The following is a 26,671-nucleotide window of genomic DNA, read 5'->3' as shown; positions in this document are numbered from 1 at the left end:
CCATATGTATGTGACAAAATAAGATTAGGAAAAGGAAGCCTTTTTTTTCTTCCAAATCTCAATTAGGAGAAAAATTAGTTTTTCTGTAATATCTAACCATGATGTTTGAAAAGTTGTAAACACATACATAATTATTCATGGAGACTATTGCTTAAAGAAATATAAAATTTCTTGTAATTGGAGTTAGTGGGGATTTTAAAGATTCAATCTTTATCACTCAGAATAAATGTAACAGATAGGAAGATGGTAATAGTAAATTTGAATAATTAAACAGAATGACCATTTGGTGGAGATCCTGTAATCTACATTTTAGGATTGTTTAGTGGAGATTTAAATCGAATATCCATAGAAATCTGTCATTAAAACGTTTCAAACCTCAAATTTTAAAATTTGATCAACAACAAATGTGAATTGATCATTTCTATAGAATCTATAATATTTAAAAGAATTAAAACATTGAAAGTTTCCCATATCTATAATTTAGTATTATTTAGAAGAGATTTGAGCTGGTCGATATTGGAAAAACAATCAACTCGTGAGGAAAATGCGTTGCAATGTATAAATATTATTTAAATGTGTTTCTGATTATATATACATATATGATATATAATGTACATCACACATATATACGATCAAACATTATTTATAAAATATCGATACATTACATGTACATACAATCATTCAATTAATAAGCATTTTGGTCAATGATACAATTATTTGTGAAGCCGTAGTAATTATTATCCTAAAATTTGGAGTATTACAAGTATTTTTTCATAGCAATTGTAATAATTGATTTCTTTTGTCGTAATATGTTAAACCATCTGTTAATAACTTGCAAGATGCACTATATATTGTGCAAAAGGAAAGACGATACATATATACATTCCTCCAATTATTATTTTATAACTTTTCACTCAATGTTTAATAGTTGTATTAAAATTCAACTAATTCGAATTTGTGCCAAGTAGGATCTCACTTTGACTATAACACTTCCTTTCAAGAATTTTTCTATACGTTCTTCCAATCTCTATCTTCTTACCCAAATCAAGTCGAAGAATATTTTTTAAGCTCTAGCACCATTTAACATTATTATTGAATTTTTAAAAGTGACATGTAAACCAATATAACCTTATATTAAAAGTGAAACTCCATAATGTTTCTCTCTTGTTTTTTAAGTTTTAAACTTTAATAGTCTTTTAAAGGATTCCCTAATACTTAAATTTTTTTTGTTGTTTTATGAGTAACTTCAAAGAAAAGCTATGTTAAGAGATTTTTCAATACTTAAATTGTGTCAATTAATTAAGAAAATTTATCAACTATGCTTTGAATGAAAATAACTCAAAATTATTATAAAAAATAAATTTGAATATTTCTTTTTGGGATATCAAATTTATCTTTCAATTGTTTTTTTTCAAATTTTATATAAATAGCTCTAATTTCTTTTCAACATAATTTATAAATTTATAAATCAATAAAAACCAAACAACAATTATATAAAAAAAGAACAACAGAAGATAGAACTAAATAAAATAGGATATAACTAACTAGATTGTTCCGATTCTAGAATAAAAAAAGAACAAAAAATTAAAAATAACATCAGTGTTATAAAATCATTCAAAAGCCCCAAGCATTCTCTTTACGAATCTTCTCTTCTTCCTCTGGAGTAAAATCATTCTTGATATCAAATTCTTTACGTATTTCTTCTGGTGTTTTTCCTTTAACCCTATCGGCAACTTCTTGACACATCATATCCAATATCTCTTTATCGTAAGAAAATTAGCAGCTAAAATAAGATCGTACAAAATCGAGTGGTGCACATTCACGAAAACCTTGTCAAAATCTATCAACATGTCTTTGGAGACGCCTTCTTCTGAATGTTTCTTCCAGTATTCGATCACTTTGATCATTGTTTTGCTATGAACATTAGGCAAGGGAATGATGTTTGAAACACAATCGTCTTCAACCATATTCTTGATAGCTTGTGACCTTACGGCTATTGCCTCGTCCAGTACAAATTCCGAGAATATTATTGAAAGAAGATTTGAAGAATTATACTGTCTCAGAGGTCTGGACGGCTTAATTTATAGAAGATTAGATTTTCGTTGTTCTAGTTGAAGTAGGAAGTCAAAAGGGGAAAAAAAGAGTTTGGGAAAATCTGTTTTGTGTCAAATTAGGTAATTGTGAAAATTTTATCTAAATGTATGTATGTGACCGAATAAAATTAGAAAAAGGAAGCCTTTTTTTTTTCTCTTCCAAATCTCAATTAGGAGAAAAAATAATTTTAATTTTTATCACTAATATCTAACCATGGTTAACCCTAGGAAATAGATGTGGTTCGAGCTGTCCCTGAGAATTTTGAGTGTGAATGGGATTGAGAAAGCTTCTCTTTTTTGGTGTACCGGAATTTCAGAGCTCATATTCCAGGTACTTAATTATTCATTCCAAGAAAATTTATGGAGACTATTGCTTAAAAAAATGAAAATTTCTTGTAATTGGAGTGAATGGGTGTTTGAAAAATCCAATCTTTATCAATCAGAACATATGTAACAGGTAGGAAGATGGTGATGGGTATAAGAAAGCGCTTGTTGGGTATCTTTTTGCAAAATTATGCCTTTGGAGAATGGTGTTTGAAAAGTTGTAAACACATCTTTAAGCTTTCACTAAGTTTTTTTTAACCCTAAATAAGAGGGAAATTGAGATTGTATCTGATTTCCTGTAATCCGATAAGTGGAATCTGGTGAGGGTAGGATGTATGCAGACCTTATCCCTGCGTAGAGAGACGGTTTCTGATAGACCCTTGAAACTAACAATAGTGATGAACTGATGATAAATAGAACTAACAATAGTGATGAACTGATGATACAAAAAACTAACAATAGTGATGAACTGATGATAAATAGAGTGAATGTATGACTTGTGTTCTCTGTTTAGTGATCCTTAGATCTCTGTGAAACTCTTCTGCCATAAATGTGTGTCTTTCTTAGTAACAAATAAATAAAAACAAAAAAAAGGAGCTGCATCTAGTGACATTTTTATAGTGTTTGTGTAAACTTCTGGCGAAAATTGTTTATCTATAGGTTTTGGCTGTTGGTCCTCTTTATTTTGTTTTCCTACTTATATTATCTGTTTATTTATCCTGTTTGTAACTTGCTTACTTCTCTCTGCTTGTTCTCATTGGTTTGTTTTCTTCTTTCTGGTGTTTAGATCAATAAGAAATACTTTTACTTTGTCTGGAATTAGAAATAGGAAGAATGGCTACTTTGGTTGAAAGAAAGAGGAAGAGTCGTTTCAGAATGGAGCCTGATTTATTGATGATGAATTTAAACCATCGAATTGGAAATGAAATAGTTTAGTCATGTTTTTCATTTCGATTCCGCCCACCCAGTGATAACATTGAGATAATTTACTTCAAGCTGATACCCAATGTCTAACAGTCTGAGCACCTGAGTTGCAGGTTCACCATACTGCGGTTTCACTGGTTTTATAGTCTACACTCCTATTTGAGGTTCAAGACTAAAAAATTGGTTGTAGAGATGTACTTTGAATGTAGCCTTGTGTATGAACTCTCATTTTTGGCATAATCATATTTGTTTCAGTTCAAATATGATTAGAATTCCTAAGTAACACTTATCCTGTTTGAAAGTCATTTTTCTATAACTCTAAGCATTACTCTCATTTTGCTGTGCGCATGCAGTCAGGTTTAATAAGGCAGACCAACTTGAATGTGGTGTTCTTATGGGTTTATGGATTTGGATTTTTGAGTTGTATTATGAAATTGTTGGACTTCTGAGTGGTTACTGGTACTTCATTTTATTTTCAGCTTTTGATTTGTGCAGATTCCCTTTAGTCATTTGTTTGTCATACATACACAAGCTAGCTACACCTTTATCTATCATACAGTTGCGAGACAGTGTAGCATCTTCCAGTTTCCATTATCTTTCTCCAGCACATGAGCTTCATTAAGGGTTCATTCAAGGAAAAAGCAGTATAATACCAACTTAGAGTGTATCAAGAGAAGAGAAGAGTCTGGCAGTTTCAAGACCCATAATGATTAAACTCTTTGATTCTCATTGTCACCTCCAAGATCCAAGGATCCTTAATATGGTCCCAAAAATTATTAAGACCACGACTGAAACAGGAGTTGTCCATTTTGCTGTCAATGGCTTGTCAGAGAAAGATTGGCATTTGGTCAAGGAAATGAGTGAATGCTACCCTTGTATTGTTCCAAACTTTGGGCTCCATCCCTGGTTTATAACTGAGAGGACTCCTAATTGGCTGAAAACCTTGAGAGGATTTTTGGAGTCTACTCCTGCTGCTGCAGTTGGAGAGATTGGTTTAGATAAAGGTTCATTTGGAAGGAAGATTGATTTCGCTGATCAGGTGGATGTCTGTCGACAGCAGCTTCAACTTGCCAAAGAGTTGGAAAGACCAGCATCCATACATTGTGTTCGTGCTTTCGGGGATCTGCTTGAATTATTGAAATCTGCGGGGCCTGTTCCTGCTGGTTTCATCCTGCACTCGTACCTCGGCTCTGCCGAAATGGTTCCTGAATTTGCTAAGCTTGGTGCTTACTTCTCCTTCTCTGGGTTCCTTATGTCCATGAAGGAAATCAAGGCGAAGAAAATGTTAAAGTCAATTCCTAAGGACAGGATCTTGTTGGAGACAGATGCACCAGATGCTTTGCCAAAATTGAGCAATCCGGATTCTCTGTATTTGATCGAGAAGGAAGCTTCATCAGCTGATGGAACATCAAGTGGAGGAATTAATGATGGAAATCCATCTGAGAAATCACCGGAGGAGGACAAAGGCAATGAACAACAGGCAGAAGAAATCCATAACCATCCTGCAAACATTCACCATGTACTCTCCTATGTTGCATCACTACTTGAGCTGACAAAAGAAGAACTTGCTGAGATAAGCTTTGCAAATGCTTCTCGGCTATTTTCTTATGAAGGTTCAAAGGTACTGCAAGAGGTAAAATAACTTGTCTATGACATGCAGTTGACACTGTGCTACATGCTCAGTATTCCTTTTCTAGGTACCGGTCTTATGTCTCACTAAATTGCCTTGGTGGTTGTGCGTGCAAGGTGGTCCTCTACAGGTCTTAAAATGATGTTGCATAACATGACTATTGGTTTCCTAAGAAGAAATGCTGCTTCAGTTTTGATATCTGCTACTGCTAGTGATACTTCAATTAGTTCCTGTGTATTATGACTCAACTACTATAATTCATTCTAAAATGTTTCATTGATTCATAAGTATATTTTTTCTAACCACATGTCCTCTATCTTCTGCAACAGGTATGAGGCAGGAACTGAAAATTGTGTTAATAAGCAGCACAGATAAAATCATTGTTAGGCTTTTTACAATTTGATACTTGGGTTATCAGTACATCAAACTCTTGGCTTTTACTGTACCTATAGGCTCTTTTCCAGTTGAAGCTCCACATAACATATAGCATAATCCTTCTCTACTTTCTAAAATATTGTTCCATGTCACTTTTTACCAAGGTTCAACAATATTTTGTTTTGAATTTTATCATGATTGTGAATATTGATAAATTAGAGTATCAATGTAATTTTACCACTTATAGAGTATTTATCTCGAAAAAATAAAAATAATTGAAATTTCTACTAAAAATTATCACAAAAATTTCAAAGGAAAGCTTCAAAAAGCTTAGATAATAGGTTTCTCTGGTACATTGGTTTTATTATTTTCATTAATTGGTTCTTTCTTTATAGTTTATTATTATGATTACTGTTTTTATAGATGAAAGACAATATTGCTTAATTATTTTCATTGTCATTTTTACTGAAGTTCAATAGATCTTTAGTTTTGAATTTAATCATTGTGTTGATAGAAAACAAAGTTAAGAAGTTAAGCAAACAATTTAAGATTATTTTCTATGATGTAATTGATATTGAATAACACGTGCAACACATATATTCAGAAACTAATTAATATATATAGGTGAACATTATTTTTTTCCCTTCAACTTTGTTCAAAACATCCAACTCTTACCTCAACTTGAACTAAGCATAGTAATTCTGTTCATAATGTTACTTATGAATGTGGTTGCTAAGAATTCATACAATCATGCTAACTTGTTTAGACTAGAAGCAGACATGTTGTTGAACAATTGTAAGTTTCTAGCCGTTTCTATATAATATTTTTTTGTTCTTTTTTATTTGTCAAATTTTGATTTGACACACATATTAAGAGAATTATTGTTTCTTGATTTGTCAAAAATGACAAGTAAAAAGGGGAAATCAAATTAGAAAATATTTGACAAGTAAATAGAGACGGAGGGAGTAGTAAAGTAAAATAATTCACGGATTAAGGCTTTATTTGTACTTTCAAAATAAATAATTGTTTAGTTATAAAGGAGAATTTAATTTAATTTATTTTTTTGGAATTTTTTAAAAATTTACAAAATCAATAAAAGTATAAGTAATAATTAAAAAAGTCTTTTTTTTTTTTTTTTCATTATATGAGGGACAATTTCATCATCGTTGTCTAGATTTTGGGAAAATATAGTCTCAGCTACAAAACTTTGATTATTACTCAATATTTACGATTTTCACAGTATCTGTAAATCCCTAATGGACCTATTGCGATCCTACGCCGAGGACGATGAAATCGCTAACCCTGATTCCCAATCTTCGCCGGATTCTTCCCCAATCCGAATGCTTCCTTCTAAATCCGCCGCCCCTAAAGTCGACGACACCATGCTAGCCCTAACAGTTGCCGGCGAAGCTGCAAGAGCTCAATCCAAACCCCTTGATCCGACCCAGCACCTCGTTGGATTCAACCCGACATACGAACAACTATGGGCACCAATTTGCGGTCCAGCTCACCCGTACGCAAAGGACGGGTTAGCTCAAGGACTCAGAAATCACAAGCTAGGGTTCGTTGAGGACGCGTCCATTGAACCCTTTGTATTTGACGAGCAGTACAATACTTTTCAGAAGTATGGGTATGCTGTTGATCCCTCTGAAAATAGCTACATCGGTGATTTGGAAAAAATGAAGGAATGTGATGCAATTTCTGTGTATAACATACCACAGCATGAACAGAAGAAGAGGAAGTTAGAGAAAAAGAAGGAAAAAATGGAGGAGGAGGAGGGTGATGAGCAGGACGTGGATATGACGGAAGTTGAAAATCCGTCCACAGACACATGGTTGATGAAGAACAGGAAGAGTCCATGGGCTGGAAAGAAAGAAGGGTTGCAAGTGGAATTATCTGAGGAGCAGAAAAAGTATGCTGAAGAGTATGCTAAGAAGAAGGGTGAAGAAAGAGGCGGTGATAAAGATAAGGCGGAGCCTATGGTTGAAAAGAGCACATTTCATGGTAAAGAGGAAAAGGATTATCAGGGCAGGTCTTGGATTGCTCCACCGAAGGATGCAAAGGCTGCTAATGATCATTGTTATATACCAAAGAGATTAGTTCATACTTGGAGTGGACACACGAAAGGGGTTTCAGCTATTAGGTTTTTCCCTAAGCATGGTCATTTGATTTTGTCAGCTGGGATGGATACAAAGGTGAAGATTTGGGATGTTTACAATTCCGGTAAATGTATGAGGACTTACATGGGGCATACAAAGGCAGTGAGGGATATTTGGTTTAGCAATGACGGGTCGAAGTTTTTGACAGCTGGATATGATAAGTACATTAAGTATTGGGATACAGAAACAGGACAAGTAATTCAAACCTTCACGACAGGTAAGATACCCTATGTGGTGAGGCTTAATCCTGATGAGGATAAGCAGAATGTACTTTTGGCTGGTATGAGTGATAAGAAGATTGTGCAGTGGGATATAAACAGTGGACAGATTACACAAGAGTACGATCAACATCTGGGGGCAGTTAATACAATTACCTTTGTGGATAATAATAGGAGGTTTGTGACCTCTAGTGATGATAAATCACTACGTGTTTGGGAATATGGTATTCCGGTTGTTATCAAGTATATAAGTGAACCCCATATGCATTCCATGCCATCTATTTCGCCCCATCCAAATGGGAATTGGATTGCAGCACAAAGTTTGGATAACCAGATTCTTATTTATAGTACACGAGAGAGATTTCAGCTGAATAAAAAGAAAAGATTTGCTGGACACATTGTCGCTGGTTATGCCTGCCAGGTCAATTTCTCACCTGATGGACGGTTTGTCTTCTCAGGAGATGGTGAAGGCAGATGCTGGTTTTGGGATTGGAAATCGTGTAAGGTCTTCAGAACTCTCAAGTGTCATGACGGGGTCTGTATTGGTGCAGAGTGGCATCCTCTGGAACAAAGTAAAGTTGCTACTTGTGGTTGGGATGGTTTGATCAAATACTGGTAAGCTTTATGATCCTTGCTTTAAGAATTATGTTTATGTAGATTGATCTTTTATTGCTCTGTCCCGTCGTAGAATTTTAGTTGTAAAAGTAGTCGTGACATGGATAGCGAAAAATGCTCTCCTTGTATATCCACATAGCTGATACCCTTTTTTTTTGTTAAATTATCATCATAGCTGATACCATAATTAGGATTTAATTATCTTTAGTGTGATCTGAAACTTATCTGTAGATTTGAATTGCCACTGAATCTGTCACTCCTATCTTGATCCACGGATGAAGTACTCTCATTACCTATTTCCCAAAAAAGAAGATGCCCACAACAACAAAAAAGAGTTTTAGACATCTAGCCTTTAACACGTATATGAGAGTGTAGTGACTCCTTCAAAACATTCTAAATACACCAAAAGATGCATGGTGGAACTATTTGCCGTATAATCTTCACTGATTGCCAACTCTCCAGAGGCCCCAGGTAGCACAAGCTTCCTTAACAGTGTAGGGCATTACTCAACTAACCCCAAAAAGATTCAAAAACATACTCCAGATGTCTTTGTCAACTTGATAGTGAAGTAGAGGTGGCTGATGCTTTCAGATTCTTGGGTAGCACATACCACCTGTTGCAGAGCACAATCCTCTTTCGGTGAGGTATTTTTGGGATAGACAAGCTTCTAAAATAGCTAACTAGCTGAAACAGGCTATCTTTGTTGGATTTTTTACCTTCCAAACTTGTTTCCTAAAAGACAATACTTCAGCGATACTACTACTGCTCCAAAGATTAGTATAGCATGATTTTTGACAGAAAAAATACCATTTTTACGACAACTCCATGCCATTACGTCTTTCAGAAGAAAATGGAGAATCCATGTCAACTATCCAATGAGGAGCTTAGCTCATTTTCCTCCTGGTCTAGGATATTCCTTCTAAATGCTAAACTACTAGAGTTTCCTTGCCAACAGTTTATGATTGATGCTTGGGGCTGTTCAGTTAATTGGTAGAGTCCTGGAAAAAATTTCTGCAAAATGCTGTTCCCAGCCATTTATCATCCCAAAATTTTATATATTCTCCATTCTCAACCATGAAATAAGTGTGTTTACTGAAGACTTCCCCCAACTTGCTTGTGTATGTTGCGATGTGAAGCGTTAGGGACTTTGGTATGCCAGTGATTTAACTCTCTGTGTTTACCTTAATTATCTGCCTCCAAAGTGATTATTCTTCATGTCACACATTTTTTAACTTTTTACCTTTCTTGCATTGCATATATATTGTATTTGTGAATTAGTTTTTCACGTTGCATATAGTATCTCTCTTCATTTACGTCTATCTTCGTGAAGATGTGCTCTTGAAGCCCTGAGCAATCTTGGTGCTTTTCTGCAATTTTTTGTTACAGCATTTGCACTTCATTTTGTGACTTGATGAGCTTGTTTTTGAATCAAGAGCAGAGATGAATATATTGAGAATAGAAAGGGAAAAAAAGGAAAAGATGAATTCTGTGGATTTTTTCACTGACTGGGAAAAATATGAACTTTATGGATTTTTTCTTCTTTTTTCAATGCCTGCTGTCATGGAAGGGGGAATGAAGGGGGGGGGGGGGGGAGGGGGGGGGGAGGGGGGGGGATGCTAGGGAAGAAACTAGTAGCACTTGGTCCAGGAAGTAACAATCTGCCACATCGCTTGATTGTCTGCCATTGCAATTAAAACATAAAAGACTTTGAATTAGGATTTTCAAATCCTCAAATGACAACTGCAACTTAATCCAATTTCAAAAAGAAAAAAACATCATACCTTTAATGGATCAGTGTTAAATTCATGACTTCTGAAAGACAAAAAGAACCAAATTTTAAGGAAGCATCTTCACTGATCGCTTGATTGTCTGCCATTGCAATTAAAACATAAAAGACTTTGAATTAGGATTTTCAAATCCTCAAATGACAACTGCAACTTAATCCAATTTCAAAAAGAAAAAAACATCATACCTTTAATGGATCAGTGTTAAATTCATGACTTCTGAAAGACAAAAAGAACCAAATTTTAAGGAAGCATCTTCACTGACTTGTCACAGATTTTTTTAAACTTCCACAGCAATTTGGAAGTGAAAGGTCCCTTCTAAAGTTTGTTTATGAGGTCGTCTGTCAGTTTCTGTGACTCTTCTTGGCAATTCCTTAGGAGATAGGTGCAGTTCAACTTCCAATTAATGTTTTTGAGACTTTTGCCAGTTTCCTTAAATGTATCCTCTTGTCAATCCCTTGAGAGGCGATACATTGTAACTTACTACCAACAAGAGAGGGTTAAAGCACTTCCACTCGTGCTGTTTTCTGTCATTAATGAATATCTGTTATTGGGATGAATGGCCTCTATTTGGGGGGAGGGGGTGTTATCAGTAGATATATTTCTCATCCAGAATATCAATTAGATCTATCGTTCTCTTCCTCTGGAGGAGGATAACTGTATTTTCAGTTCGCTTCTCGCCTTCTCCTTATTGTGTTGCGTCTTGTTTGTACATGTGTGCTTGTATTTTGAGGCAGATTCACTTTTCTTATTCCTGGTGTTCAACAGACATGCTAACCTTATCTCTGGTGCTTGCAGGGACTAGTTTTTGAGCAGCCATTTATGTCTGCATTTATTGTGAGGATAACATGTTCACTATCGGTTGGCTATAGGAATCAAGACACTCTTATATGCAGTGGGTGATCAACTCGTCTGGGACACGTTGGCTAGAGGGACCAAGTTATGAATGCATTTGTTGGTCAATGCTAGTCTTTACCTCTGTAAAACAGGTTTTCTTCTTAGATGGATTTCTTTGGTTGAGGTTGTACCCATAGTTACTAACAGAGGGACATGTAACTGTCAGTCAAGTTAATGATATTCCATAAGACAAGTTAGTTGGAGAATCAGTTCTTGCATTTTCCTCTCAATGTCATGCACGAATGAAGTTTATGTTGTATATTGTTTTTGTTATTTCGATCTCTTTTTTCCGTCCTGGCCTTCCAACATGGATTGTGTTTGAGGATATAGAAGTTGCAGTTCTTTCACCTTTTTCGATTAAATTGTATGCAGACACCCAGTGTTCTATATCACTTCTTTTTTCTTCGAACTGGTCTTATACTTGGAGATTTTTGCAATGTGCTTCAGCTGTGCATTTTCTTTTCTATTTGAACTTGGTTGAATTACACTTTGAAGCATTTAACTGCAATGTCATAATAAACTTTTAACTGGGTTCTCCTTGACGGCGGTGTGCCACGGTAGAAAAGGCATGACTTTGAGAGCCTAGCTTGTTCCCCATAGAAAAGTGTCATGATATTCTCAAGAAAATATATACTTTACAAAGTCACAATCAAGCTTGTTGCAGCCTGCAGGTGCCACCAGGGACACCAGCCTCTCATGAAGAAAAACGACTGATGCAACTTTAAGAAGTCCCAACCACAAATGAGTAAAAACTGGTTGTCACAGAAAATGATAGAAATTTCTATCTTCCTTGCTAACTAACACACGAAAATTAATTATCTTGAGACCTCTCTGAATCGTATCAATAGGTTACACAACAACAAAAACTTGCATTACACACTGTTACTGGTGGTAAATGCAAGATCACAGAGGAAGTGTCTATTCACACCAATGTCTTGTGCATCAACTTAGTCATCCTTTTTCAGTTTCAACTTTGCTTCGACATCACCACTGTAAGGAGCCACATGGTATGCATATTGCTGCATAACAGAAAAGAAAACCATCTCCACACAAATTAAAACATTCTGAATGGCTTCCTGAAGGTGCTCCACATCCAACCAAAAATGGTGAGATTTGATAATTCCCCACGAGACTAGAATTTTAACCAGCAACCCCTACAAAATTCAGAGATGAATAGTTTATTGCACCAGTGGAGGTAAAAACATATCTCAGTCAAGCAAAGCATCGAACGGAGAGAGGCTTCCTCACAGAAACAACACAACAAAGAAACCAATACCTCCTTTTTGAGAAGTTGAAAGAATTTCAATAGTAATGGCATGCAAGTCAAGAGGATCTAAACAGGATTCAATATTTTAATGGTGGTATTTTTGTATCCTTTGCTTGATGATGATTGTTGACTAGCAGGACACATTATTTATTTTTTGATAACCTAGAAATCCCGAGAGTCAGTGGCTCGTGATTTGAAACTCAGTGGATAATGGATCTGCTCTCTACCTTTCTCCACTTAAATACCTTGTTGTTGGTCCGCGGCAGGGTTTGAACTCGTGACGTGAGCCTAACCTTTACATCACGTTTCCCTGCGGTAACTAACAGGATTCACTTATATTATCCTATAACCAGTTCATTACAGTGATTCCATGCCTCAAACTCACACAACGGATATCCATCCACCAATCAAACTTCAGAGGAGATGATTGTAAAAGAATAACAGCTATCTACTCCTAATGACATAACCTTTTAGAGGAGGTTGGAGGCAGACATATTAAAGACCTTTAATTTTCACTTGTTTGGTCAGATAGTTGCTCGGATGGTAAGCACCCCTCACTTCCAACCCAAAGGTTGCGAGTTCGAGTCACCAAGGGAGCAAAAAGGGGTGGGAGCTCCTAGGGACGGTAAAAAAAATAATGTGAGCCCAACCGCAGAACCCATTTGTGCGCTCTTCTACGTCTCAATCATCTTGACCTAAGTTGCATGGACTATTCACTTTCGATGTTGCACCCGTGTCATATTACCAAAAATACACTACTTTTGGAGAATCCGACACGCGCGACATTTTTGAAGAGTCCGAGCAAACACAGATTTTGACATCTTGTTGTCAAAATAATGAAACCAAGTCCTCCATATAGAAATCATTTTCCCAAGCTACAGATAAACCTAGAAGTACATAGAGAGTTCAGTGTCCCTTGGTGTGTTTTGGTTCCATTACAGGTTTGCACACAGATGTAGAGGATAGCAGTAAAAGGTTTGGCATGAGGCACAACCAAATGAAGATGTTCCCATCCCTGCAAATAAGCAAAATCTCTCCCCCCTGCCCATACCACTCCCACAAAGACGCAGTGAGGAAACAGCATCAGAGGAACTTAATACGTATTGGTTGTTGGTCAAAATTAGCAGAAACTTACACCTAGGTAAAACCAAATCTAAAATAAGTCAAGTCTTTTGATTTATAATTACTAATAGAAGTCCCTTAATGGGTTTGGCTCCATTTCAATACATGTAACGACAAACCCATTAAGGGACTTCTATTACTAGTTATAAATCGAAAGACTTGACATATTTTGGATTTGGTTTTACACTTCGTACTGGGTATTCAAACTCGCTACTCTTACACCTCAACCAGTCCATTATGCCCTTGGGAGTAGGGCTACTATAACCTTATGCTGCCTCTATAGATTACAAATATTTTCATCCTTTCTTTCAAATAACGCTTTAAAAAGTGAAAAGCAAAGAAAGCCATCGCTGAAAGGACCGTCGATCTTAACATAAAATAATTATCATTAAATTCTATAATGCCACAAAAAGATAACGATGATAATCAAATTACTGTTCAATGTTAGTTGATTAACCGTCAATTGCTCCAGCTACTGTAGTAACAAAGCAGAAAGACAGGTCCAAAGTGAACATAGCTTCACCCGCCAACAACCCCTAACTTCATAGTAGAAGCAAATGAATCACATAATTCAGAAAAAAAAAAAGAAAAATAGAAAAAGATGTTGTAGAAGAGGAAGCTTTACAGATTCAAGAAGAAAAGAAGACAAACACGACAATGAATTGATGAAGCATGGGCAAAGAATAATCGTAGGAGTCAAATATCAAATGACCATAAACCTCCATTTTCTCTTTTTGTCTTACTTTATAATCAAATTGAAAAAATCAAGAGAATTTGTAAAGTGCACATTTCTCCATAGTGCATCTTCGCATCCACGAGCCAACAACTCATCGCTTCATAGTAAAAGTAGACGACTCACATACTTGGAATAAAATGTTAAGTAAGAAGTGTAGAAATCAAAGTTATAGAAGAGGAAGTGTGACAAATTCAAGAAAAGAACACAACAACAATAATGTATTGATGAGAGTAATCTTAGTAGCCGAGTACCAAATGATCCTACTTTCCCCCGTTGTTTCTCTTTATTTCCATCCTTTTTGATTAAAAAACAACAAATCAAGAGAGTTTGGAAAGTGAACATGTTTGCAAAGTGTATTGCTTCTCCATGAGCCAACAACCATTTGCTTCGTAGTAGTGTTTCTCTTTATTTCCATCCTTTTTGATCAAAAAACAACAAATCAAGAGAGTTTGGAAAGTGAACATGTTTGCAAAGTGTATTGCTTCTCCATGAGCCAACAACCATTTGCTTCATAGTAGAAGAAATTTACTCACACACTTGAAATGAATAGAAGAAAGAAAAGAAGATTAGGAAAAAAACAGAAACAGAAGTTGTAGAGAAAGGAACAATTACAAATTCGACTATCTGAGAAGCGATGGGTTGCAGAAATGATTCTAAAGCGCACATTTCTGCAAAGTGCATCTTTGCACCCTCTAGCCAGCAACCCATCGCTTCTCACATACTTAGAAATAAAATGTAAAGTAAGAAGAATAGAAATCAAGGTTATAGAAGAGGAACTGTTACAAATTCAAGAAAAGAAAACAACAATAATGAATTGATGAGAATCATCTTAGTAGTTGATTACCAAATGATCCTATTTCCCCCATCCTTTTTGATTAAAAAAAAAAGAAACAAGAAATCAAGAGAGTTTAGAATAGTAGAAGAAAATTACTCACATACTTGGAATAAAAAGAAAAAAAAGAGTAAATTAAGAAGAATAACAGAAATAGAAGTTGTAGAGGAGGAACCATTAGAAATTCGAGAAATTTAAGAAGAGACAACAAAATGATTTGATTCGGGGTGGCCCAGTGGTTTGGGCTTGGGACTTCCATGTTGGAGGTCTCAAGTTCAAAACCCCTTGCCAGCGAAAGCAAGGGGTTTGCCTTCTGGGTCGAGCTCGTCGCACCGGGCTTGCCTAGTGCGGGTTACCTCTCCTATGTGGTTTGTGAGCTATTGCATAGGAGTGGGGGTTTTACCCTGTGCACACCCAAAAGGGTAGCGGCTGCGGGTTTCCCTTTTCATAAAAAAAATAAATGATTTGATGAAGCATAGACAAAGGATAATTTTAGTCTAATACCAAATGATCCTATTTTTCCCTCTGCTTTCTCTTTTTCTCTTTTTTACTACTCAAATTCAATCAATGAAGGGATTTTGCAAAGTGCATCATTTGACCCACGAACCAACAATCCCTCGCTTCATAGTAGAACCAAATGACTCACATACTAAGAAAAAATAATTCTAAAAGAAAATAGAAAAAGAAGCTGAAGACGAGAGGAAGCTTTACAGATTCAAGAAGACAACAATGACAATGAATTGATGAAGTATAAGCAAAGGAAATGTAAGAAGTAAAATAGAATTGATGAAGCATAGGAAAAGAAAAATCGTAGTAGTCAAATACCAAGTGACCTTATTTGTTCCCCGGTTTTCACCTTTTTCTCTCCTTTTTGATCAAATTGAATGAATCAAGAGAGTTGGCAAAACACACATTTATGTAAAACAAACAGTTGCTTATTTCTGGGTTTGGGGGGGCAGAGGAGATGAGTTGGAGTCTCTACCTGCCAAAAGCTGAAGAAAACTATCCCTTTGATGCAGATGAACTTTGAAAGTGGTTTGTGTGGCTGCAGTTCCTTTGAGAAAACATGGTAGAAAACAACCAAGGAGTACATGGCCACTGAGAATGAAATATTGAGAATGATGGTAAACGTCCAGCTGAGCCAACTCGGATACAACCCAAGAATCTGTAACGTGATCATCAAGATAGAGCATGCTGGACGGATGATGACAAACTGCCATGTCCAATGCTTGAGAAGTTTCAGTGTCCGGTGATCTAAGAGAGCAGTGCGGGGCTGCAATTGGCAGGAAGAACATTAGATGCATGGTGACAATCCACCATTCTAATACTACTTTATCAATCATTCTAGTGAAATAGAGTAAGAAAGGCATAAGCTCAATTAAACAACTGAAAAAATTAGGAAGACAAACTTCAACTTAATATCTCACATCACCCAGATTATAAGAAAACTTATGTAAGTGTTAGCAAGCCAAGCCTCCAAGTCATCCGAATATGAAAGAACAAGCACTTTCACTCTAAGTTTAGACAATTGTATCTGCACTTAGACTGGAACTGATTAATATAATTTCTTTAGGATATAGAGTCATAATTATTAATTGGTTACATTAGGGTAATAACTCAAATAACTTGGTTGTCTATCTTAGACGACTAGAAGCCCTGTGCTTCAGAACAAAAAGAAATATACTGGGGGATGGACTTTCCCTTGCCCCTAAAATTCTTCAAAATGATATTATTACACAGTAAACACTAAAGGGGGAAAGTCCAATAGTGGCTAGATTTAAACGCAACGGTTACAATAACATACCCAGCGTAATCCCACAAGTGGGGTTTGGGGAGGGGGTAGGATGTACACAAACCTTACCCCTACCTTTGTGGGGTAGGGAGACTAATTTTGATATCAGTTATAAATACATTGAATGCATAATCATCTGGCACATATTGAGAGGAAAGCTTAAAAATAAGTATAATCACACCTGAAATAGAGTCATTGGAAAGGAATGATGAATTTCCCTCCCCTTGATTTCATCAGGCACAATGTTTTTGCTGATGGATATATTCAAATAACAATACATCAAAGCCAAAAATTTGGCAATTGCCTGAAAAAAACATCAAATGAAACATGTTTTGCTTTATTTTTTCTGTCAAACTAGAAAGCATACTAGTAGACAGTGTATGCACCATTAACAAAGGCATGTCAATCACACGGTAGCAACTTACCACAGCCTCGTAGCATTCTTTAACTGAGTCTAGAAACATGAAAAATGTTTTGCTTCCACGAATATCTAACAAACCCACAAACGAGTCAATGGCATAAAGGGGAGCCATACATATAATCATGATTATTGCCTTTTGCTCCTTTGGGTTTTTCCAGAAGAAGAGGTGTTGCGACAAGAGCTGTATCGTGAAATGCATTGAAAGCAAAGCAGAAAATCCTGATCCCACCAGAGTGAGTTGTGCACGGTCCATACTAGCAAAGTCCATATTTTACCAAGCCTTGCAAGAACACAACAAAGAGCTCCTCCTGCAAATCAAATACCAAAGATCTTTATACTGGTGTGCCCCAATTTTTCAACTGCCTGCATTTTTTCAACTAGACCTATTCTCAATGTTGCTAGTTCAAGGCCATGCTAGGAGGAGAACCACACACAAATTTATCAACATACAACTCTTTAGCAGAATATCAAATTTGAGAAAACTTGAGCTTGATATCTATCCACCAATTTGATTAAAATCAAGATTCAAGGGGCATGTTGAATTTTTAGTTAAAGATACAGATTTTACATTTGGGGAATCAAAATAAGATGTTTTCTTGAAAATTCTTGAAAAACAAAAAACAACCCAAACCAATACACAGCAAATTGAATAAATACAAATAATACCCATATCCTTTCAACTTCTAGGGAACCGGAAATTTAACAAGAATTTGATTTTAAATCAAGATTCAAGGGACATGTTGAACTTTTAGTTAAAAATACAGATTTTACAATGGGGGAATCAAAATAAAATGTTTTCTTGAAAAACAAAAAACAACCCAAATCAATACACAGCAAATTGAATAAATACAAAAAAATACCCATATCATTTTGACTTCTAGGGCCCCATAAATTTATAATAGAAGAATCAAGATCCGCATAACCCAAAGGAGAGGGGAAGAAGATGGTAGAGAAGTTATCATCAAGCACACCCAAAACACAAAACAAAGAAGGAATCAAGCAGTAATTAGAGTTATAAACAAACAAATTGAGTGTTTGTGGAAATTCTTGTACTACTTACAGTAAAATAAATCAAGAATGAAGATCAGTGACAACAAATTCGTGCTGAGTATTGTGAATCTACTAGTATATTTGCTTTCTAATTTCTACTTAGTGAGAGCACTTGGCATCAAATATAATTTAACTATGGATTTGGCGTAAACTAATATATATAGTACGTATATTGATTTCAAGAATGGAGTATAAATACGCGTTCAATAGTATATTGATTTCAAGAATGGAGTATAAATACGCGTTTTAACACGCGGAATTTCTGTTGATATTTTTACTTTCTACTTTGATTTTATTTATTAACATGAAATGAATTAAATGGAATTTAAGAATTCATTTGAGAATACATAGATAATCTTTAGGGCATGTTTAGAAAGTCACCCCGATAATAGGATTTGGTGCAATTGGATGTAATTACATTATCTTTCATGTTTGATTGGCTATTTAATTACCTGATTAGCCGGTAGTAATTGATAGGGTAATTACACTCTCCAATTCACAAGGGGAGACTGTGAGTTGTTGGTAATTACACGATGTAATTACAAGCTGATTACTTTTAAATTTCTTCCTTTTATTTCTATTTTTTTGGTTTTAATGTATTTGTATTTTTATTTTTTAAAATTCTTTTTAATTTTATTATTCTAATATTTTCTAAAAATATTTTTTTTTTACTTTATATTATTTATATTTCATTTCCTTCTTATTCTTAGCCTTTACTTCATGTGATTTCATGCAATTTTTCGTATTATCTAAAAAAAATAGTATAATTTTATTAGTATTCTAATTTTTAAATTAAAGTAGAATTCATTGTTGAATAAAGTTATGGACTTGTGTTTTCCTTTTCTTTAAATCATATTTATGTATGTTATGTTGAAATTTGACATAACAGTATTATGTTAAATTTTTTATTTTGAATTTAAAACTTATGTTGTATTTTCAATTTCATTTGTTTTAGGAGTACTCGATATTTTATATTGCAAGCTATTTTATGACATGATATTTATAATATTTTTTTTGTCAAACGTGCATTTCATGTTGTTCATAGAAATTTTGTACTTTTAATTTTCATGACTAATTTAATTAAAATATACTAATTGAAAACTATAAACGAATTATTTTTTATAAATATTATTTATGAACGTATGTTTATTATATATTCAATTTAATATCATTTATAAAGGTCCTTATTTGTCTAATATAAATTTTTAATTTTAAATAATTACTTTTTATTTTTAAAATTCAATATAACCTTATGATTACACTTGTGCAACCAAACAGTACACTTGTAATTACAATGTGGCAAACAAACAGGTCAGCGTAATTACTAAGTTGTGTAATTACTAGGCTGATAATTACTACCCTGATAATTACACCAATTTCAATTATCTGGTGTCTTTCGAAACAGACGCTTAATAAAAAAATATTTACCGTAAGAGTGAAAATGAAACTTAAATACACATATTTATTTACATACATACTTAGTTAATGTATTGTTAAGATGACAATCATAATATGTAAAATTGTGAATATATACACCTTCATCTCTTTACCTATTTGGTCCCCCATTTTGTCTATTCAATCTACCTTACATAAATTAGCATCTTGAATTTTGACATTTTATTTGTTTCATATTTTGTAGGCTAGCTCTTGGAATTTTAATCAGTGCTAGAGACATCACTTGAATACAATCTTGGTAATACATAGCCATCATCACCTCAATGACTCCAACCTTATAGTACAAAATTATGGGGAGAAAACTAAGAAAGATTCACCTTTTTTCAGTAACAACACATACTAAGGACAAAAATCATCCTTACAACAATTATTGGTCCAAAAGTATTATTGGATGTTATAAAGTCACTGCTCTATTCTTGTTTATGTGACCATCTAGCTGAACTATGGAAAGCAAGAAATTGTTGTTGGTAATAATTTTTTTTATACTTTTAGTTTTTGAAAGAGGGGCGTCAACGACAGTTAGTTATGATCACAAGGCATTAGTTATTGATGGAAAGAGGAGAATTTTGCAATCAGGATCAATACATTATCCAAGAACTACACCTGAAGTGAGTGTTTTCTTCTTATATGGCAATGTGGGGTGTTCTCTTTTCTTCTTGATTTTCAGTTTGACAATATGTAACATGGATTATAAAGGGGTTTTCTTGTTGAATGTAGATATGGCCAGAGATCATTAGAAAGGCTAAGGAAGGCGGATTGGACGTGATAGAGAGTTATGTTTTCTGGAATTATCATGAACCTGTCAAAGGAGAGGTATGAAGTCATTTCAATTTTGTGTTTTTACGCGAGTTTGATTGGTCTCCCTTACAATGCTCACTATTTGGCATTTATCTATCAATTTAGCACATAGGAAGTTGTTTTACCTCATTTGGGTCAATGCAATTATTTGTTAAGACATAGAGAGAGCAGTGTCAATTGTAGTTATCACTTCCTACTCTTGCAGTACTACTTTGAAGGCAGGTTTGACATTGTACGGTTTGTGAAGGCAGTACAAGAAGCTGGCCTATACGTGCATCTCCGTATTGGTCCATATGCCTGTGCTGAATGGAACTATGGGTTAGTTCATCACAGCAAACTCATTTTCTTATTTTTATCATGTACATCATAACAGGGTCTTAACTTTTCGTCTTAATATCTCCCTCCTGTTCTCTGAGCAGGGGCTTCCCTATGTGGCTACATTTTATCCCTGGAATACAGTTTCGAACAACAAATGAGCTTTTTAAGGAAAGTGTTGGCCAGTCTGTGTTTCTTTTCTATTTTTTGGTCCTATTAAATGTTCAATAGTTGAAGAAACCTGTATTGTTTGCAAAGCAGAATGAAATGAAACTCTTTCTCGCCAAGATTGTTAATCTTATGAAGGAAGAGAACCTCTTCGCTACACAAGGAGGTCCAATTATACTCGCTCAGGTTGTTTAATCCTTTCTTCTTTTTTGATAGTTCACCATGTAACCTCTTCTTGTTACCGATTTTGTGATGATGGATGTGGTAGTTTAGATCTTCTTCCTGGATTGTACACTCTTATTACTTGATAGTTCACCTTCCTCTTTTTCAATTCTAGTTGTCGCTCTTTTTGTGTTAATCAATGATCTATCATCTTAACAGGTAGAAAATGAGTATGGAAATGTTGAGTGGGCATATGGAGTCAGCGGAGAGCTGTATGTAAAATGGGCTGCAGAAACTGCTGTTAGTCTTAATACGAGTGTTCCTTGGGTGATGTGTGCACAAGAAGATGCACCTGATTCAGTGGTAAGTGTTAATGGTATTCATTTGCAGTATATCAGAAGCATTTTTGTTAGCTATTGGATATTAGTATGTTACAAAATGCAGTCATCTCAAGACCCTTTTGAACTAAACTTCCTGCTGATGATACCATTGATAGTTTTGCTTCTTAAATCAACAGTGAAAGGACACTTAAATTAGTGAATTGATAACTGCAAACATGTTGATATGCAGATAAACACATGTAATGGATTCTATTGTGATCGCTTCACTCCAAATTCCCCATCCAAGCCAAAGATGTGGACAGAAAACTACGTTGGATGGTAAATCTTCTTCCTTTTTATTATCATCAGGAGCTCTGACTCATGACATGTTCTTTTCCTTCATCACTTGCAAGGTGTTGTTTTGTTTTGCAGGTTCCTTGCATTTGGTTATCCTGTTCCTTATCGACCTGTTGAAGACTTAGCTTTTGCTGTTGCACGTTTTTTTGAAACTGGTGGTACATTTCAAAATTATTACATGGTAAATGCATGTTAATATTCACATGTTGTTCTTGATCTTGTTACTTCTGGGAATAGTTATGCCATCTATTTTGTTTAGTATTTTGGTGGCACCAATTTTGGTCGAACAGCCGGAGGTCCTCTAGTAGCAACAAGCTACGACTATGATGCCCCCATAGATGAGTATGGTATGCTATCTTCTTAAATATAAGAGGAAACATTTGATCTATTTAAGCATCTCCTGAAGCTGATGTCTTAAGGTTTTCTAATCTAATCAAACGTACTTAATACAGGTTTCATAAGTCAGCCAAAGTGGGGCCACCTACGCGACTTACACAGGGCGATAAAACACTGTGAAGAGTATTTGGTCAATGCAGATCCAACTCATTTGTCCCTTGGTCTGAAACTTGAGGTAAATGACACATAGTGAGATGTCTTCGATCCAGATTTCAGCTGTTTAATAGATTAGAGGTAGATAACACAAAAATTTGAATCTAAAAACCGTGAAGGAAGTGTACCTGATGCCTAACTCATCCCAAGAAGCTAGGTAAAAGGTGAGGATTGTCTAAGTCTGTATAAGAGAACTTCAGCTCATACCCTTAACCGATATGGGATTCTAACACCTCCTGCAGGCTAGATATCTTAGTTTTCATCATTAGATATCTGAATTAGCTTTTTTGTCAGTCTATGAGTAACTAAATTCTTTAATGTTGGACCAATGTCACTTGTTCTTTTAATTTTGACACATCAGAAATGTCTAACAGGCACATGTATATTACAAAAGCTCCAATGACTGTGCAGCTTTCCTTGCTAACTATGGTAACACTTCAGATGCAAATGTTACATTTAATGGGAAGTCATATTTTCTTCCTGCTTGGTCTGTTAGCATCCTTCCAGACTGTAAGAATGTCATATTCAACACGGCGAAGGTACTGCAGTCCTACTCAACTTTCAGATTTGATCTGTTTGGAGGATCCCCTCTATGATTTTAGATGCTATAATGGCATTGTACGAGCAATGATAGATTTCCATATCTGTTCCACTAGAAATGCATAAAATATCTATTTTTTCTTGTTACATGAAACTATGAAAGAATAACTCCTCCTTAAGAAGCTTTACTGAAGTCTATTTTGCCTCAATTTTGCTACTGCTATCTAACATTTCATTTTGCCTTTACTCATAATGAAAAAAGGTTGTTTCACAAAAAACGACAGGAAGTACAGAATTTACTCATAACACAGTTTCAATTGAAAATTCGCTGGAGTCAGATCCTTGGGGCTGGTACAAAGAAAAAGTTGGTAACGCGAATAATCATTCCTTTGCATCACCCCGTTTACTAGAGCAGATAAATACAACAAAGGATACCAGTGATTTCCTTTGGTATACAACAAGGTAAATTGTTTTTCCTTCACTTGTCATTGTTATGTTACATTTCGTTACGGAAGAAGCTGATCTGAAGATGCTAATATTTGGCTTCCATGAGAAAATAAAGGGCATACCCCACCTCGGTTCACTGGTTTAATCATTTGTTCAATATGATAAGCTAGTTACTTCATTGATGTAATATCTCTAAGTTGCTTTTTCTTTCTCTTGCCAGTATAAATGTGGAGGAGAACATTAAGAAGAGAAAAGCCAGAGAATTGCAGCTAATTATTGGGAGCTTAGGACATGCAGCTCTTGTTTTTGTAAACAAGAAACCAGTTGGTAACTATCTCATCTAATCTCTACTTGTTTAACCGTGTTTAATAACTTAGATAGAAATTCCAACGTGATCGTAATAGCAACATAAAAGTGTACTTTTCTGATAGATTTTAAGTTTTTTGATGAGCAATATATACAACTCAACATGGTATTAGAGCAAATAAAAGTCCAAGTTCAAATCTCAGTACCACCCTTTATAAGAAACTTATCATGTGCTAGGCCCCAATAAAAGCAAAAATTCTGTGTCCCCTATATGATAGTTTAAGCTCTGTATGAGTCAGTTCATACAACTCAACGGATCCAAGAAGAAGACTAACATGCTTCAGTTTTTACCTTCAACATCCCCTTAAGCCCAAGAGAAGTGCTAAGATAGCTGATTTGGTGCCTTCTTTAGGATTTGGCTACGGTAATCACGATGATGCAAGCTTTGTGCTAAGTAAAAAAATCCATCTTAAGAAAGGGAACAACACAGTGGACATATTGAGCATGATGGTTGGTTTGCAGGTAAGTCCATCTCAGTAAATAGCCTTTTCCAATGCTTTGCCTATTGAAGCACATATTATTGAAGTTATTTTCAATCTTGACTGTTATTGCTTCCACTTCAATTACATTAATTCTTACTCATTTTTCATGTGATTCTCCAGAACTATGGACCATGGTTTGACATCTCTGGAGCAGGGGTATTTTCTGTTATCTTCAGTGATTTGAAGAATTCCAAGAATTTTTCTTCTACAGAATGGATCTACCAGGTTGTTGATGTGACAGACAAATCCTTTATTATGTCCATGTCATGCAGTCTGTATTATTCTTGTTTAATTATGATTTCACCTTCCTAACTATAAAATTAAGAGTACAAGTAATTCAAATGCCAAAAAGAAACTCTATGAGTACTTAAACCAAACTAGGTAATATGAAAAGGGACAAAGGAAGTAACAAGTAAGTGAAAATCTAATAAAGATGTGTGACAGTATCTTCTAACAAGAACATTAGAGGACTTTGTGAAAAGGCATAATGAAGCAGCATAACTATTGGTATAAATTTGAAGACTTTCTTTTCTTTTTCCGGATTCTCTTGGGGTTGAGGGGGTGATGCATTTTCGTCTCTGTAATCTCAGAAGGTTATGGCTTTGTTGTTGTAAGATCACAAGGATAACATGAAACTTGTCTTATTTCAGGTAGGACTTGAAGGTGAGTATCTTGGACTTGATAAAGTTAGTCTTGCAAATAGTTCGTTGTGGATTCAGGGGAGTTCTGTCCCAATAAATCAGAGTTTGATATGGTACAAGGTGTGTAGAATTGCTTGGTTCACTTGTTTTATGTCAACTGCTTATCATTTAGGTACCTTTCTTTCGACAACAAAAGAAAGAAATACCTTTCTAGGAATAGAGTGGCAGTTAATGTCAATGCTGGTGCTATGATAATTTGTTGCGTCTGTTGTATTCTTGTCTTGATTCTGGATATCATGTTTCCAGACTAGCTTTTCTCCTCCAGAAGGAAGAGGTCCTGTATCGCTAAATCTGTCCAGTATGGGTAAAGGTCAGGCATGGGTAAATGGGCAGCATGTAGGGAGATACTGGTCTTCTTATCGTTCACCCTCAACAGGCTGTTCTGATAATTGTGACTACAGAGGAGCTTATGATTCATGGAAATGTTTGAAGAAATGTGGTCAACCTGCTCAAGTGTTGTGAGTAGATAGCTTTGGCTAGTGTATTTTATTCTGATGCCTTGCATTGTCATGATTCTCCTTGCAAATTGATTTCACTGAGTACTAACCATTAAGCCTTCATATAGGTACCATGTACCGCGCAGTTGGTTAAAGCCTGGAAAGAACCTGCTTGTGCTACATGAAGAGCTTGGTGGTGACCCTTCAAAGATATCTTTCTCAACGCGATCTGGGCAAAAAATTTGTGCTCATGTATCTGAGTCAGATCCTCCACCTGTTGATACTTGGAAGCCAAACAAAGATCTTACGTCTCAAGAACCTTCATTGCAACTGAATTGTGATCAAGGATGGACTATCGCTGCAGTTAACTTTGCTAGCTTTGGAACTCCTACAGGAGATTGTGGAGCATTCATTAAAGGGAGTTGCCATTTGGATGTGTTATCCATAGTTCATCAGGTAATATTACTAGCATTTCTTCATTTGTTTCTACATATATTGGTGATAACTTCTGAAAATCCCCATATACTACTCAAAGTGTTGTTCATCAAGGCTTGAACTATCAAAGAATTATCAGATCCCACATTGGTTGAGGGGATGGATTTTGATCTCCTTATTTTGCCTTGGACAATCCTCATCTCATGAGGTAGCTTTTGGGATTGAGCTAAACTTACTGTTCAATTTTCTTCGCATGGTATCACAGCCAGACGTATCGATTCTTGTATCACAGCCAGACCTATCGATTCTTGTTTCCTTCACGAGCTAGCTTTTGGGTTTGAGTTAAACCAAAGTCCATTTTCTCATATGTTTGATCTGACAATTTTGAATGACTATGCAGGGGTGTGTTGGCAACTCAGGATGTTCCATTCCTATCACCATGGCTAAACTTGGTGACCCATGTCCTGCAGTACCAAAAAGTCTGGCTGTTGAAGCTTTTTGCAGTGTTTGAATCATCAAATTCTATGGTCCTGGTAGGAGGTGTAATCATTGGCTTAGCGCGGTAACCTTCTTTGTCAAATTTTTCTGCTTCTAGCAATCAAATGTACTCGTTTTTATTTTAACCAGAGCCAGTTTGAGTGTGCAATTTGTAAGTTGTAATCTATGGTACTTCGGTACAGCCCTAGTCTTGATGATCCAAAAGAGTATTATAAATCAACCTTTGCTCTTTTTTCAGCTCTGTGTTCATGGCTTTTGTTCTATTACTGGAATGACATGCAAATTCATTCTCCAGTCTGTATTTTGTACTTAAGTTGGCAGTCGAGAGGAAACTGGAAACTACAACTAAACGGGTACGGTAAAGATGGACTCAAACACATGCAAGGGTGACCAAGTTGGTTG

General features: G+C 35.4%; 4 protein-coding genes and 1 pseudogene across 7 annotated transcripts; 3 read left to right on the top strand and 2 right to left on the bottom strand.

Moving 5' to 3' along the window:
- Positions 1-1,614: 1,614 nt before the first annotated feature.
- Positions 1,615-2,024, bottom strand: LOC125822972 (SKP1-like protein 11; annotated as a pseudogene).
- A 323-nt stretch (positions 2,025-2,347) lies between these two features.
- On the top strand, positions 2,348-5,342 carry LOC125821936 (uncharacterized). 4 transcript variants are annotated; one of them, XM_049501288.1, is made up of 3 exons: positions 2,348-2,424; positions 3,837-4,974; positions 5,301-5,342. In XM_049501288.1, exons 2-3 carry the CDS (start codon positions 4,048-4,050, stop codon positions 5,304-5,306), a joined length of 933 nt encoding a protein of 310 aa, XP_049357245.1. In that variant the 5' UTR covers positions 2,348-2,424; positions 3,837-4,047; the 3' UTR covers positions 5,307-5,342. The 4 variants fall into 4 exon arrangements, 3 of the variants coding, with proteins under 3 accessions (XP_049357245.1, XP_049357246.1, XP_049357244.1); XM_049501289.1 differs by lacking the exon at positions 5,301-5,342 and adding an exon at positions 5,102-5,176 and having other exon boundaries at positions 3,837-4,962; XM_049501287.1 differs by lacking the exon at positions 5,301-5,342 and adding an exon at positions 5,102-5,176.
- A 1,260-nt stretch (positions 5,343-6,602) lies between these two features.
- Positions 6,603-8,342, top strand: LOC125821935 (uncharacterized). The gene has a single exon (XM_049501286.1). It carries the CDS (start codon positions 6,603-6,605, stop codon positions 8,340-8,342), a length of 1,740 nt encoding a protein of 579 aa, XP_049357243.1.
- Positions 8,343-11,959: 3,617 nt separating this feature from the next.
- On the bottom strand, positions 11,960-18,347 carry LOC125822914 (uncharacterized). Its single transcript, XM_049502377.1, has 5 exons — positions 18,250-18,347; positions 17,194-17,497; positions 16,950-17,072; positions 15,959-16,249; positions 11,960-12,173 (listed from the first exon to the last, which is right to left on the bottom strand). Exons 2-5 carry the CDS (start codon positions 17,455-17,457, stop codon positions 11,967-11,969), a joined length of 885 nt encoding a protein of 294 aa, XP_049358334.1. The 5' UTR covers positions 17,458-17,497; positions 18,250-18,347; the 3' UTR covers positions 11,960-11,966.
- Positions 18,348-19,877: 1,530 nt separating this feature from the next.
- On the top strand, positions 19,878-26,563 carry LOC125822915 (beta-galactosidase 8-like). Its single transcript, XM_049502378.1, has 19 exons — positions 19,878-20,302; positions 20,412-20,507; positions 20,698-20,810; positions 20,912-20,984; positions 21,069-21,161; positions 21,357-21,500; positions 21,708-21,796; positions 21,890-21,995; positions 22,074-22,161; positions 22,267-22,385; positions 22,738-22,902; positions 23,166-23,365; positions 23,571-23,677; positions 24,069-24,178; positions 24,319-24,423; positions 24,849-24,959; positions 25,146-25,357; positions 25,465-25,792; positions 26,172-26,563. The coding sequence occupies exons 1-19, from the start codon at positions 20,138-20,140 to the stop codon at positions 26,280-26,282; spliced, it is 2,535 nt and encodes an 844-aa protein (XP_049358335.1). The 5' UTR covers positions 19,878-20,137; the 3' UTR covers positions 26,283-26,563.
- The last annotated feature ends 108 nt before the right edge of the window (positions 26,564-26,671 follow it).

Source organism: Solanum verrucosum, unplaced genomic scaffold (genome assembly GCF_900185275.1).
Source record: "Solanum verrucosum unplaced genomic scaffold, falcon-dt-bn FXZP01000103.1, whole genome shotgun sequence".
NCBI classification, from domain to species: domain Eukaryota; kingdom Viridiplantae; phylum Streptophyta; class Magnoliopsida; order Solanales; family Solanaceae; genus Solanum; species Solanum verrucosum.
The sequence above is the reverse complement of the archived record's forward strand: the minus strand, read 5'-3'. Positions and strand labels throughout refer to the sequence as shown.

Excerpts from the sequence above, each read along its gene's own strand:
- LOC125821935 (XM_049501286.1), top strand. The coding sequence starts at position 6,603 with ATGGACCTATTGCGATCCTACGCCGAGGACGATGAAATCGCTAACCCT.
- LOC125821936 (XM_049501287.1), top strand. The coding sequence starts at position 4,048 with ATGATTAAACTCTTTGATTCTCATTGTCACCTCCAAGATCCAAGGATC.
- LOC125822915 (XM_049502378.1), top strand. The coding sequence starts at position 20,138 with ATGGAAAGCAAGAAATTGTTGTTGGTAATAATTTTTTTTATACTTTTA. Across the intron at positions 20,811-20,911 it reads TGTGCTGAATGGAACTATGG|GGGCTTCCCTATGTGGCTAC; the intron begins GTTAGTTCATCA and ends TTCTCTGAGCAG. Across the intron at positions 24,424-24,848 it reads CTACAGAATGGATCTACCAG|GTAGGACTTGAAGGTGAGTA; the intron begins GTTGTTGATGTG and ends GTCTTATTTCAG.
- LOC125822914 (XM_049502377.1), bottom strand. The coding sequence starts at position 17,457 with ATGGACTTTGCTAGTATGGACCGTGCACAACTCACTCTGGTGGGATCA. Across the intron at positions 17,073-17,193 it reads AAGAATGCTACGAGGCTGTG|GCAATTGCCAAATTTTTGGC; the intron begins GTAAGTTGCTAC and ends TGTTTTTTTCAG. Across the intron at positions 12,174-15,958 it reads TTTTCTTCAGCTTTTGGCAG|GGGTTGCTGGTTAAAATTCT; the intron begins GTAGAGACTCCA and ends TGAATTTTGTAG.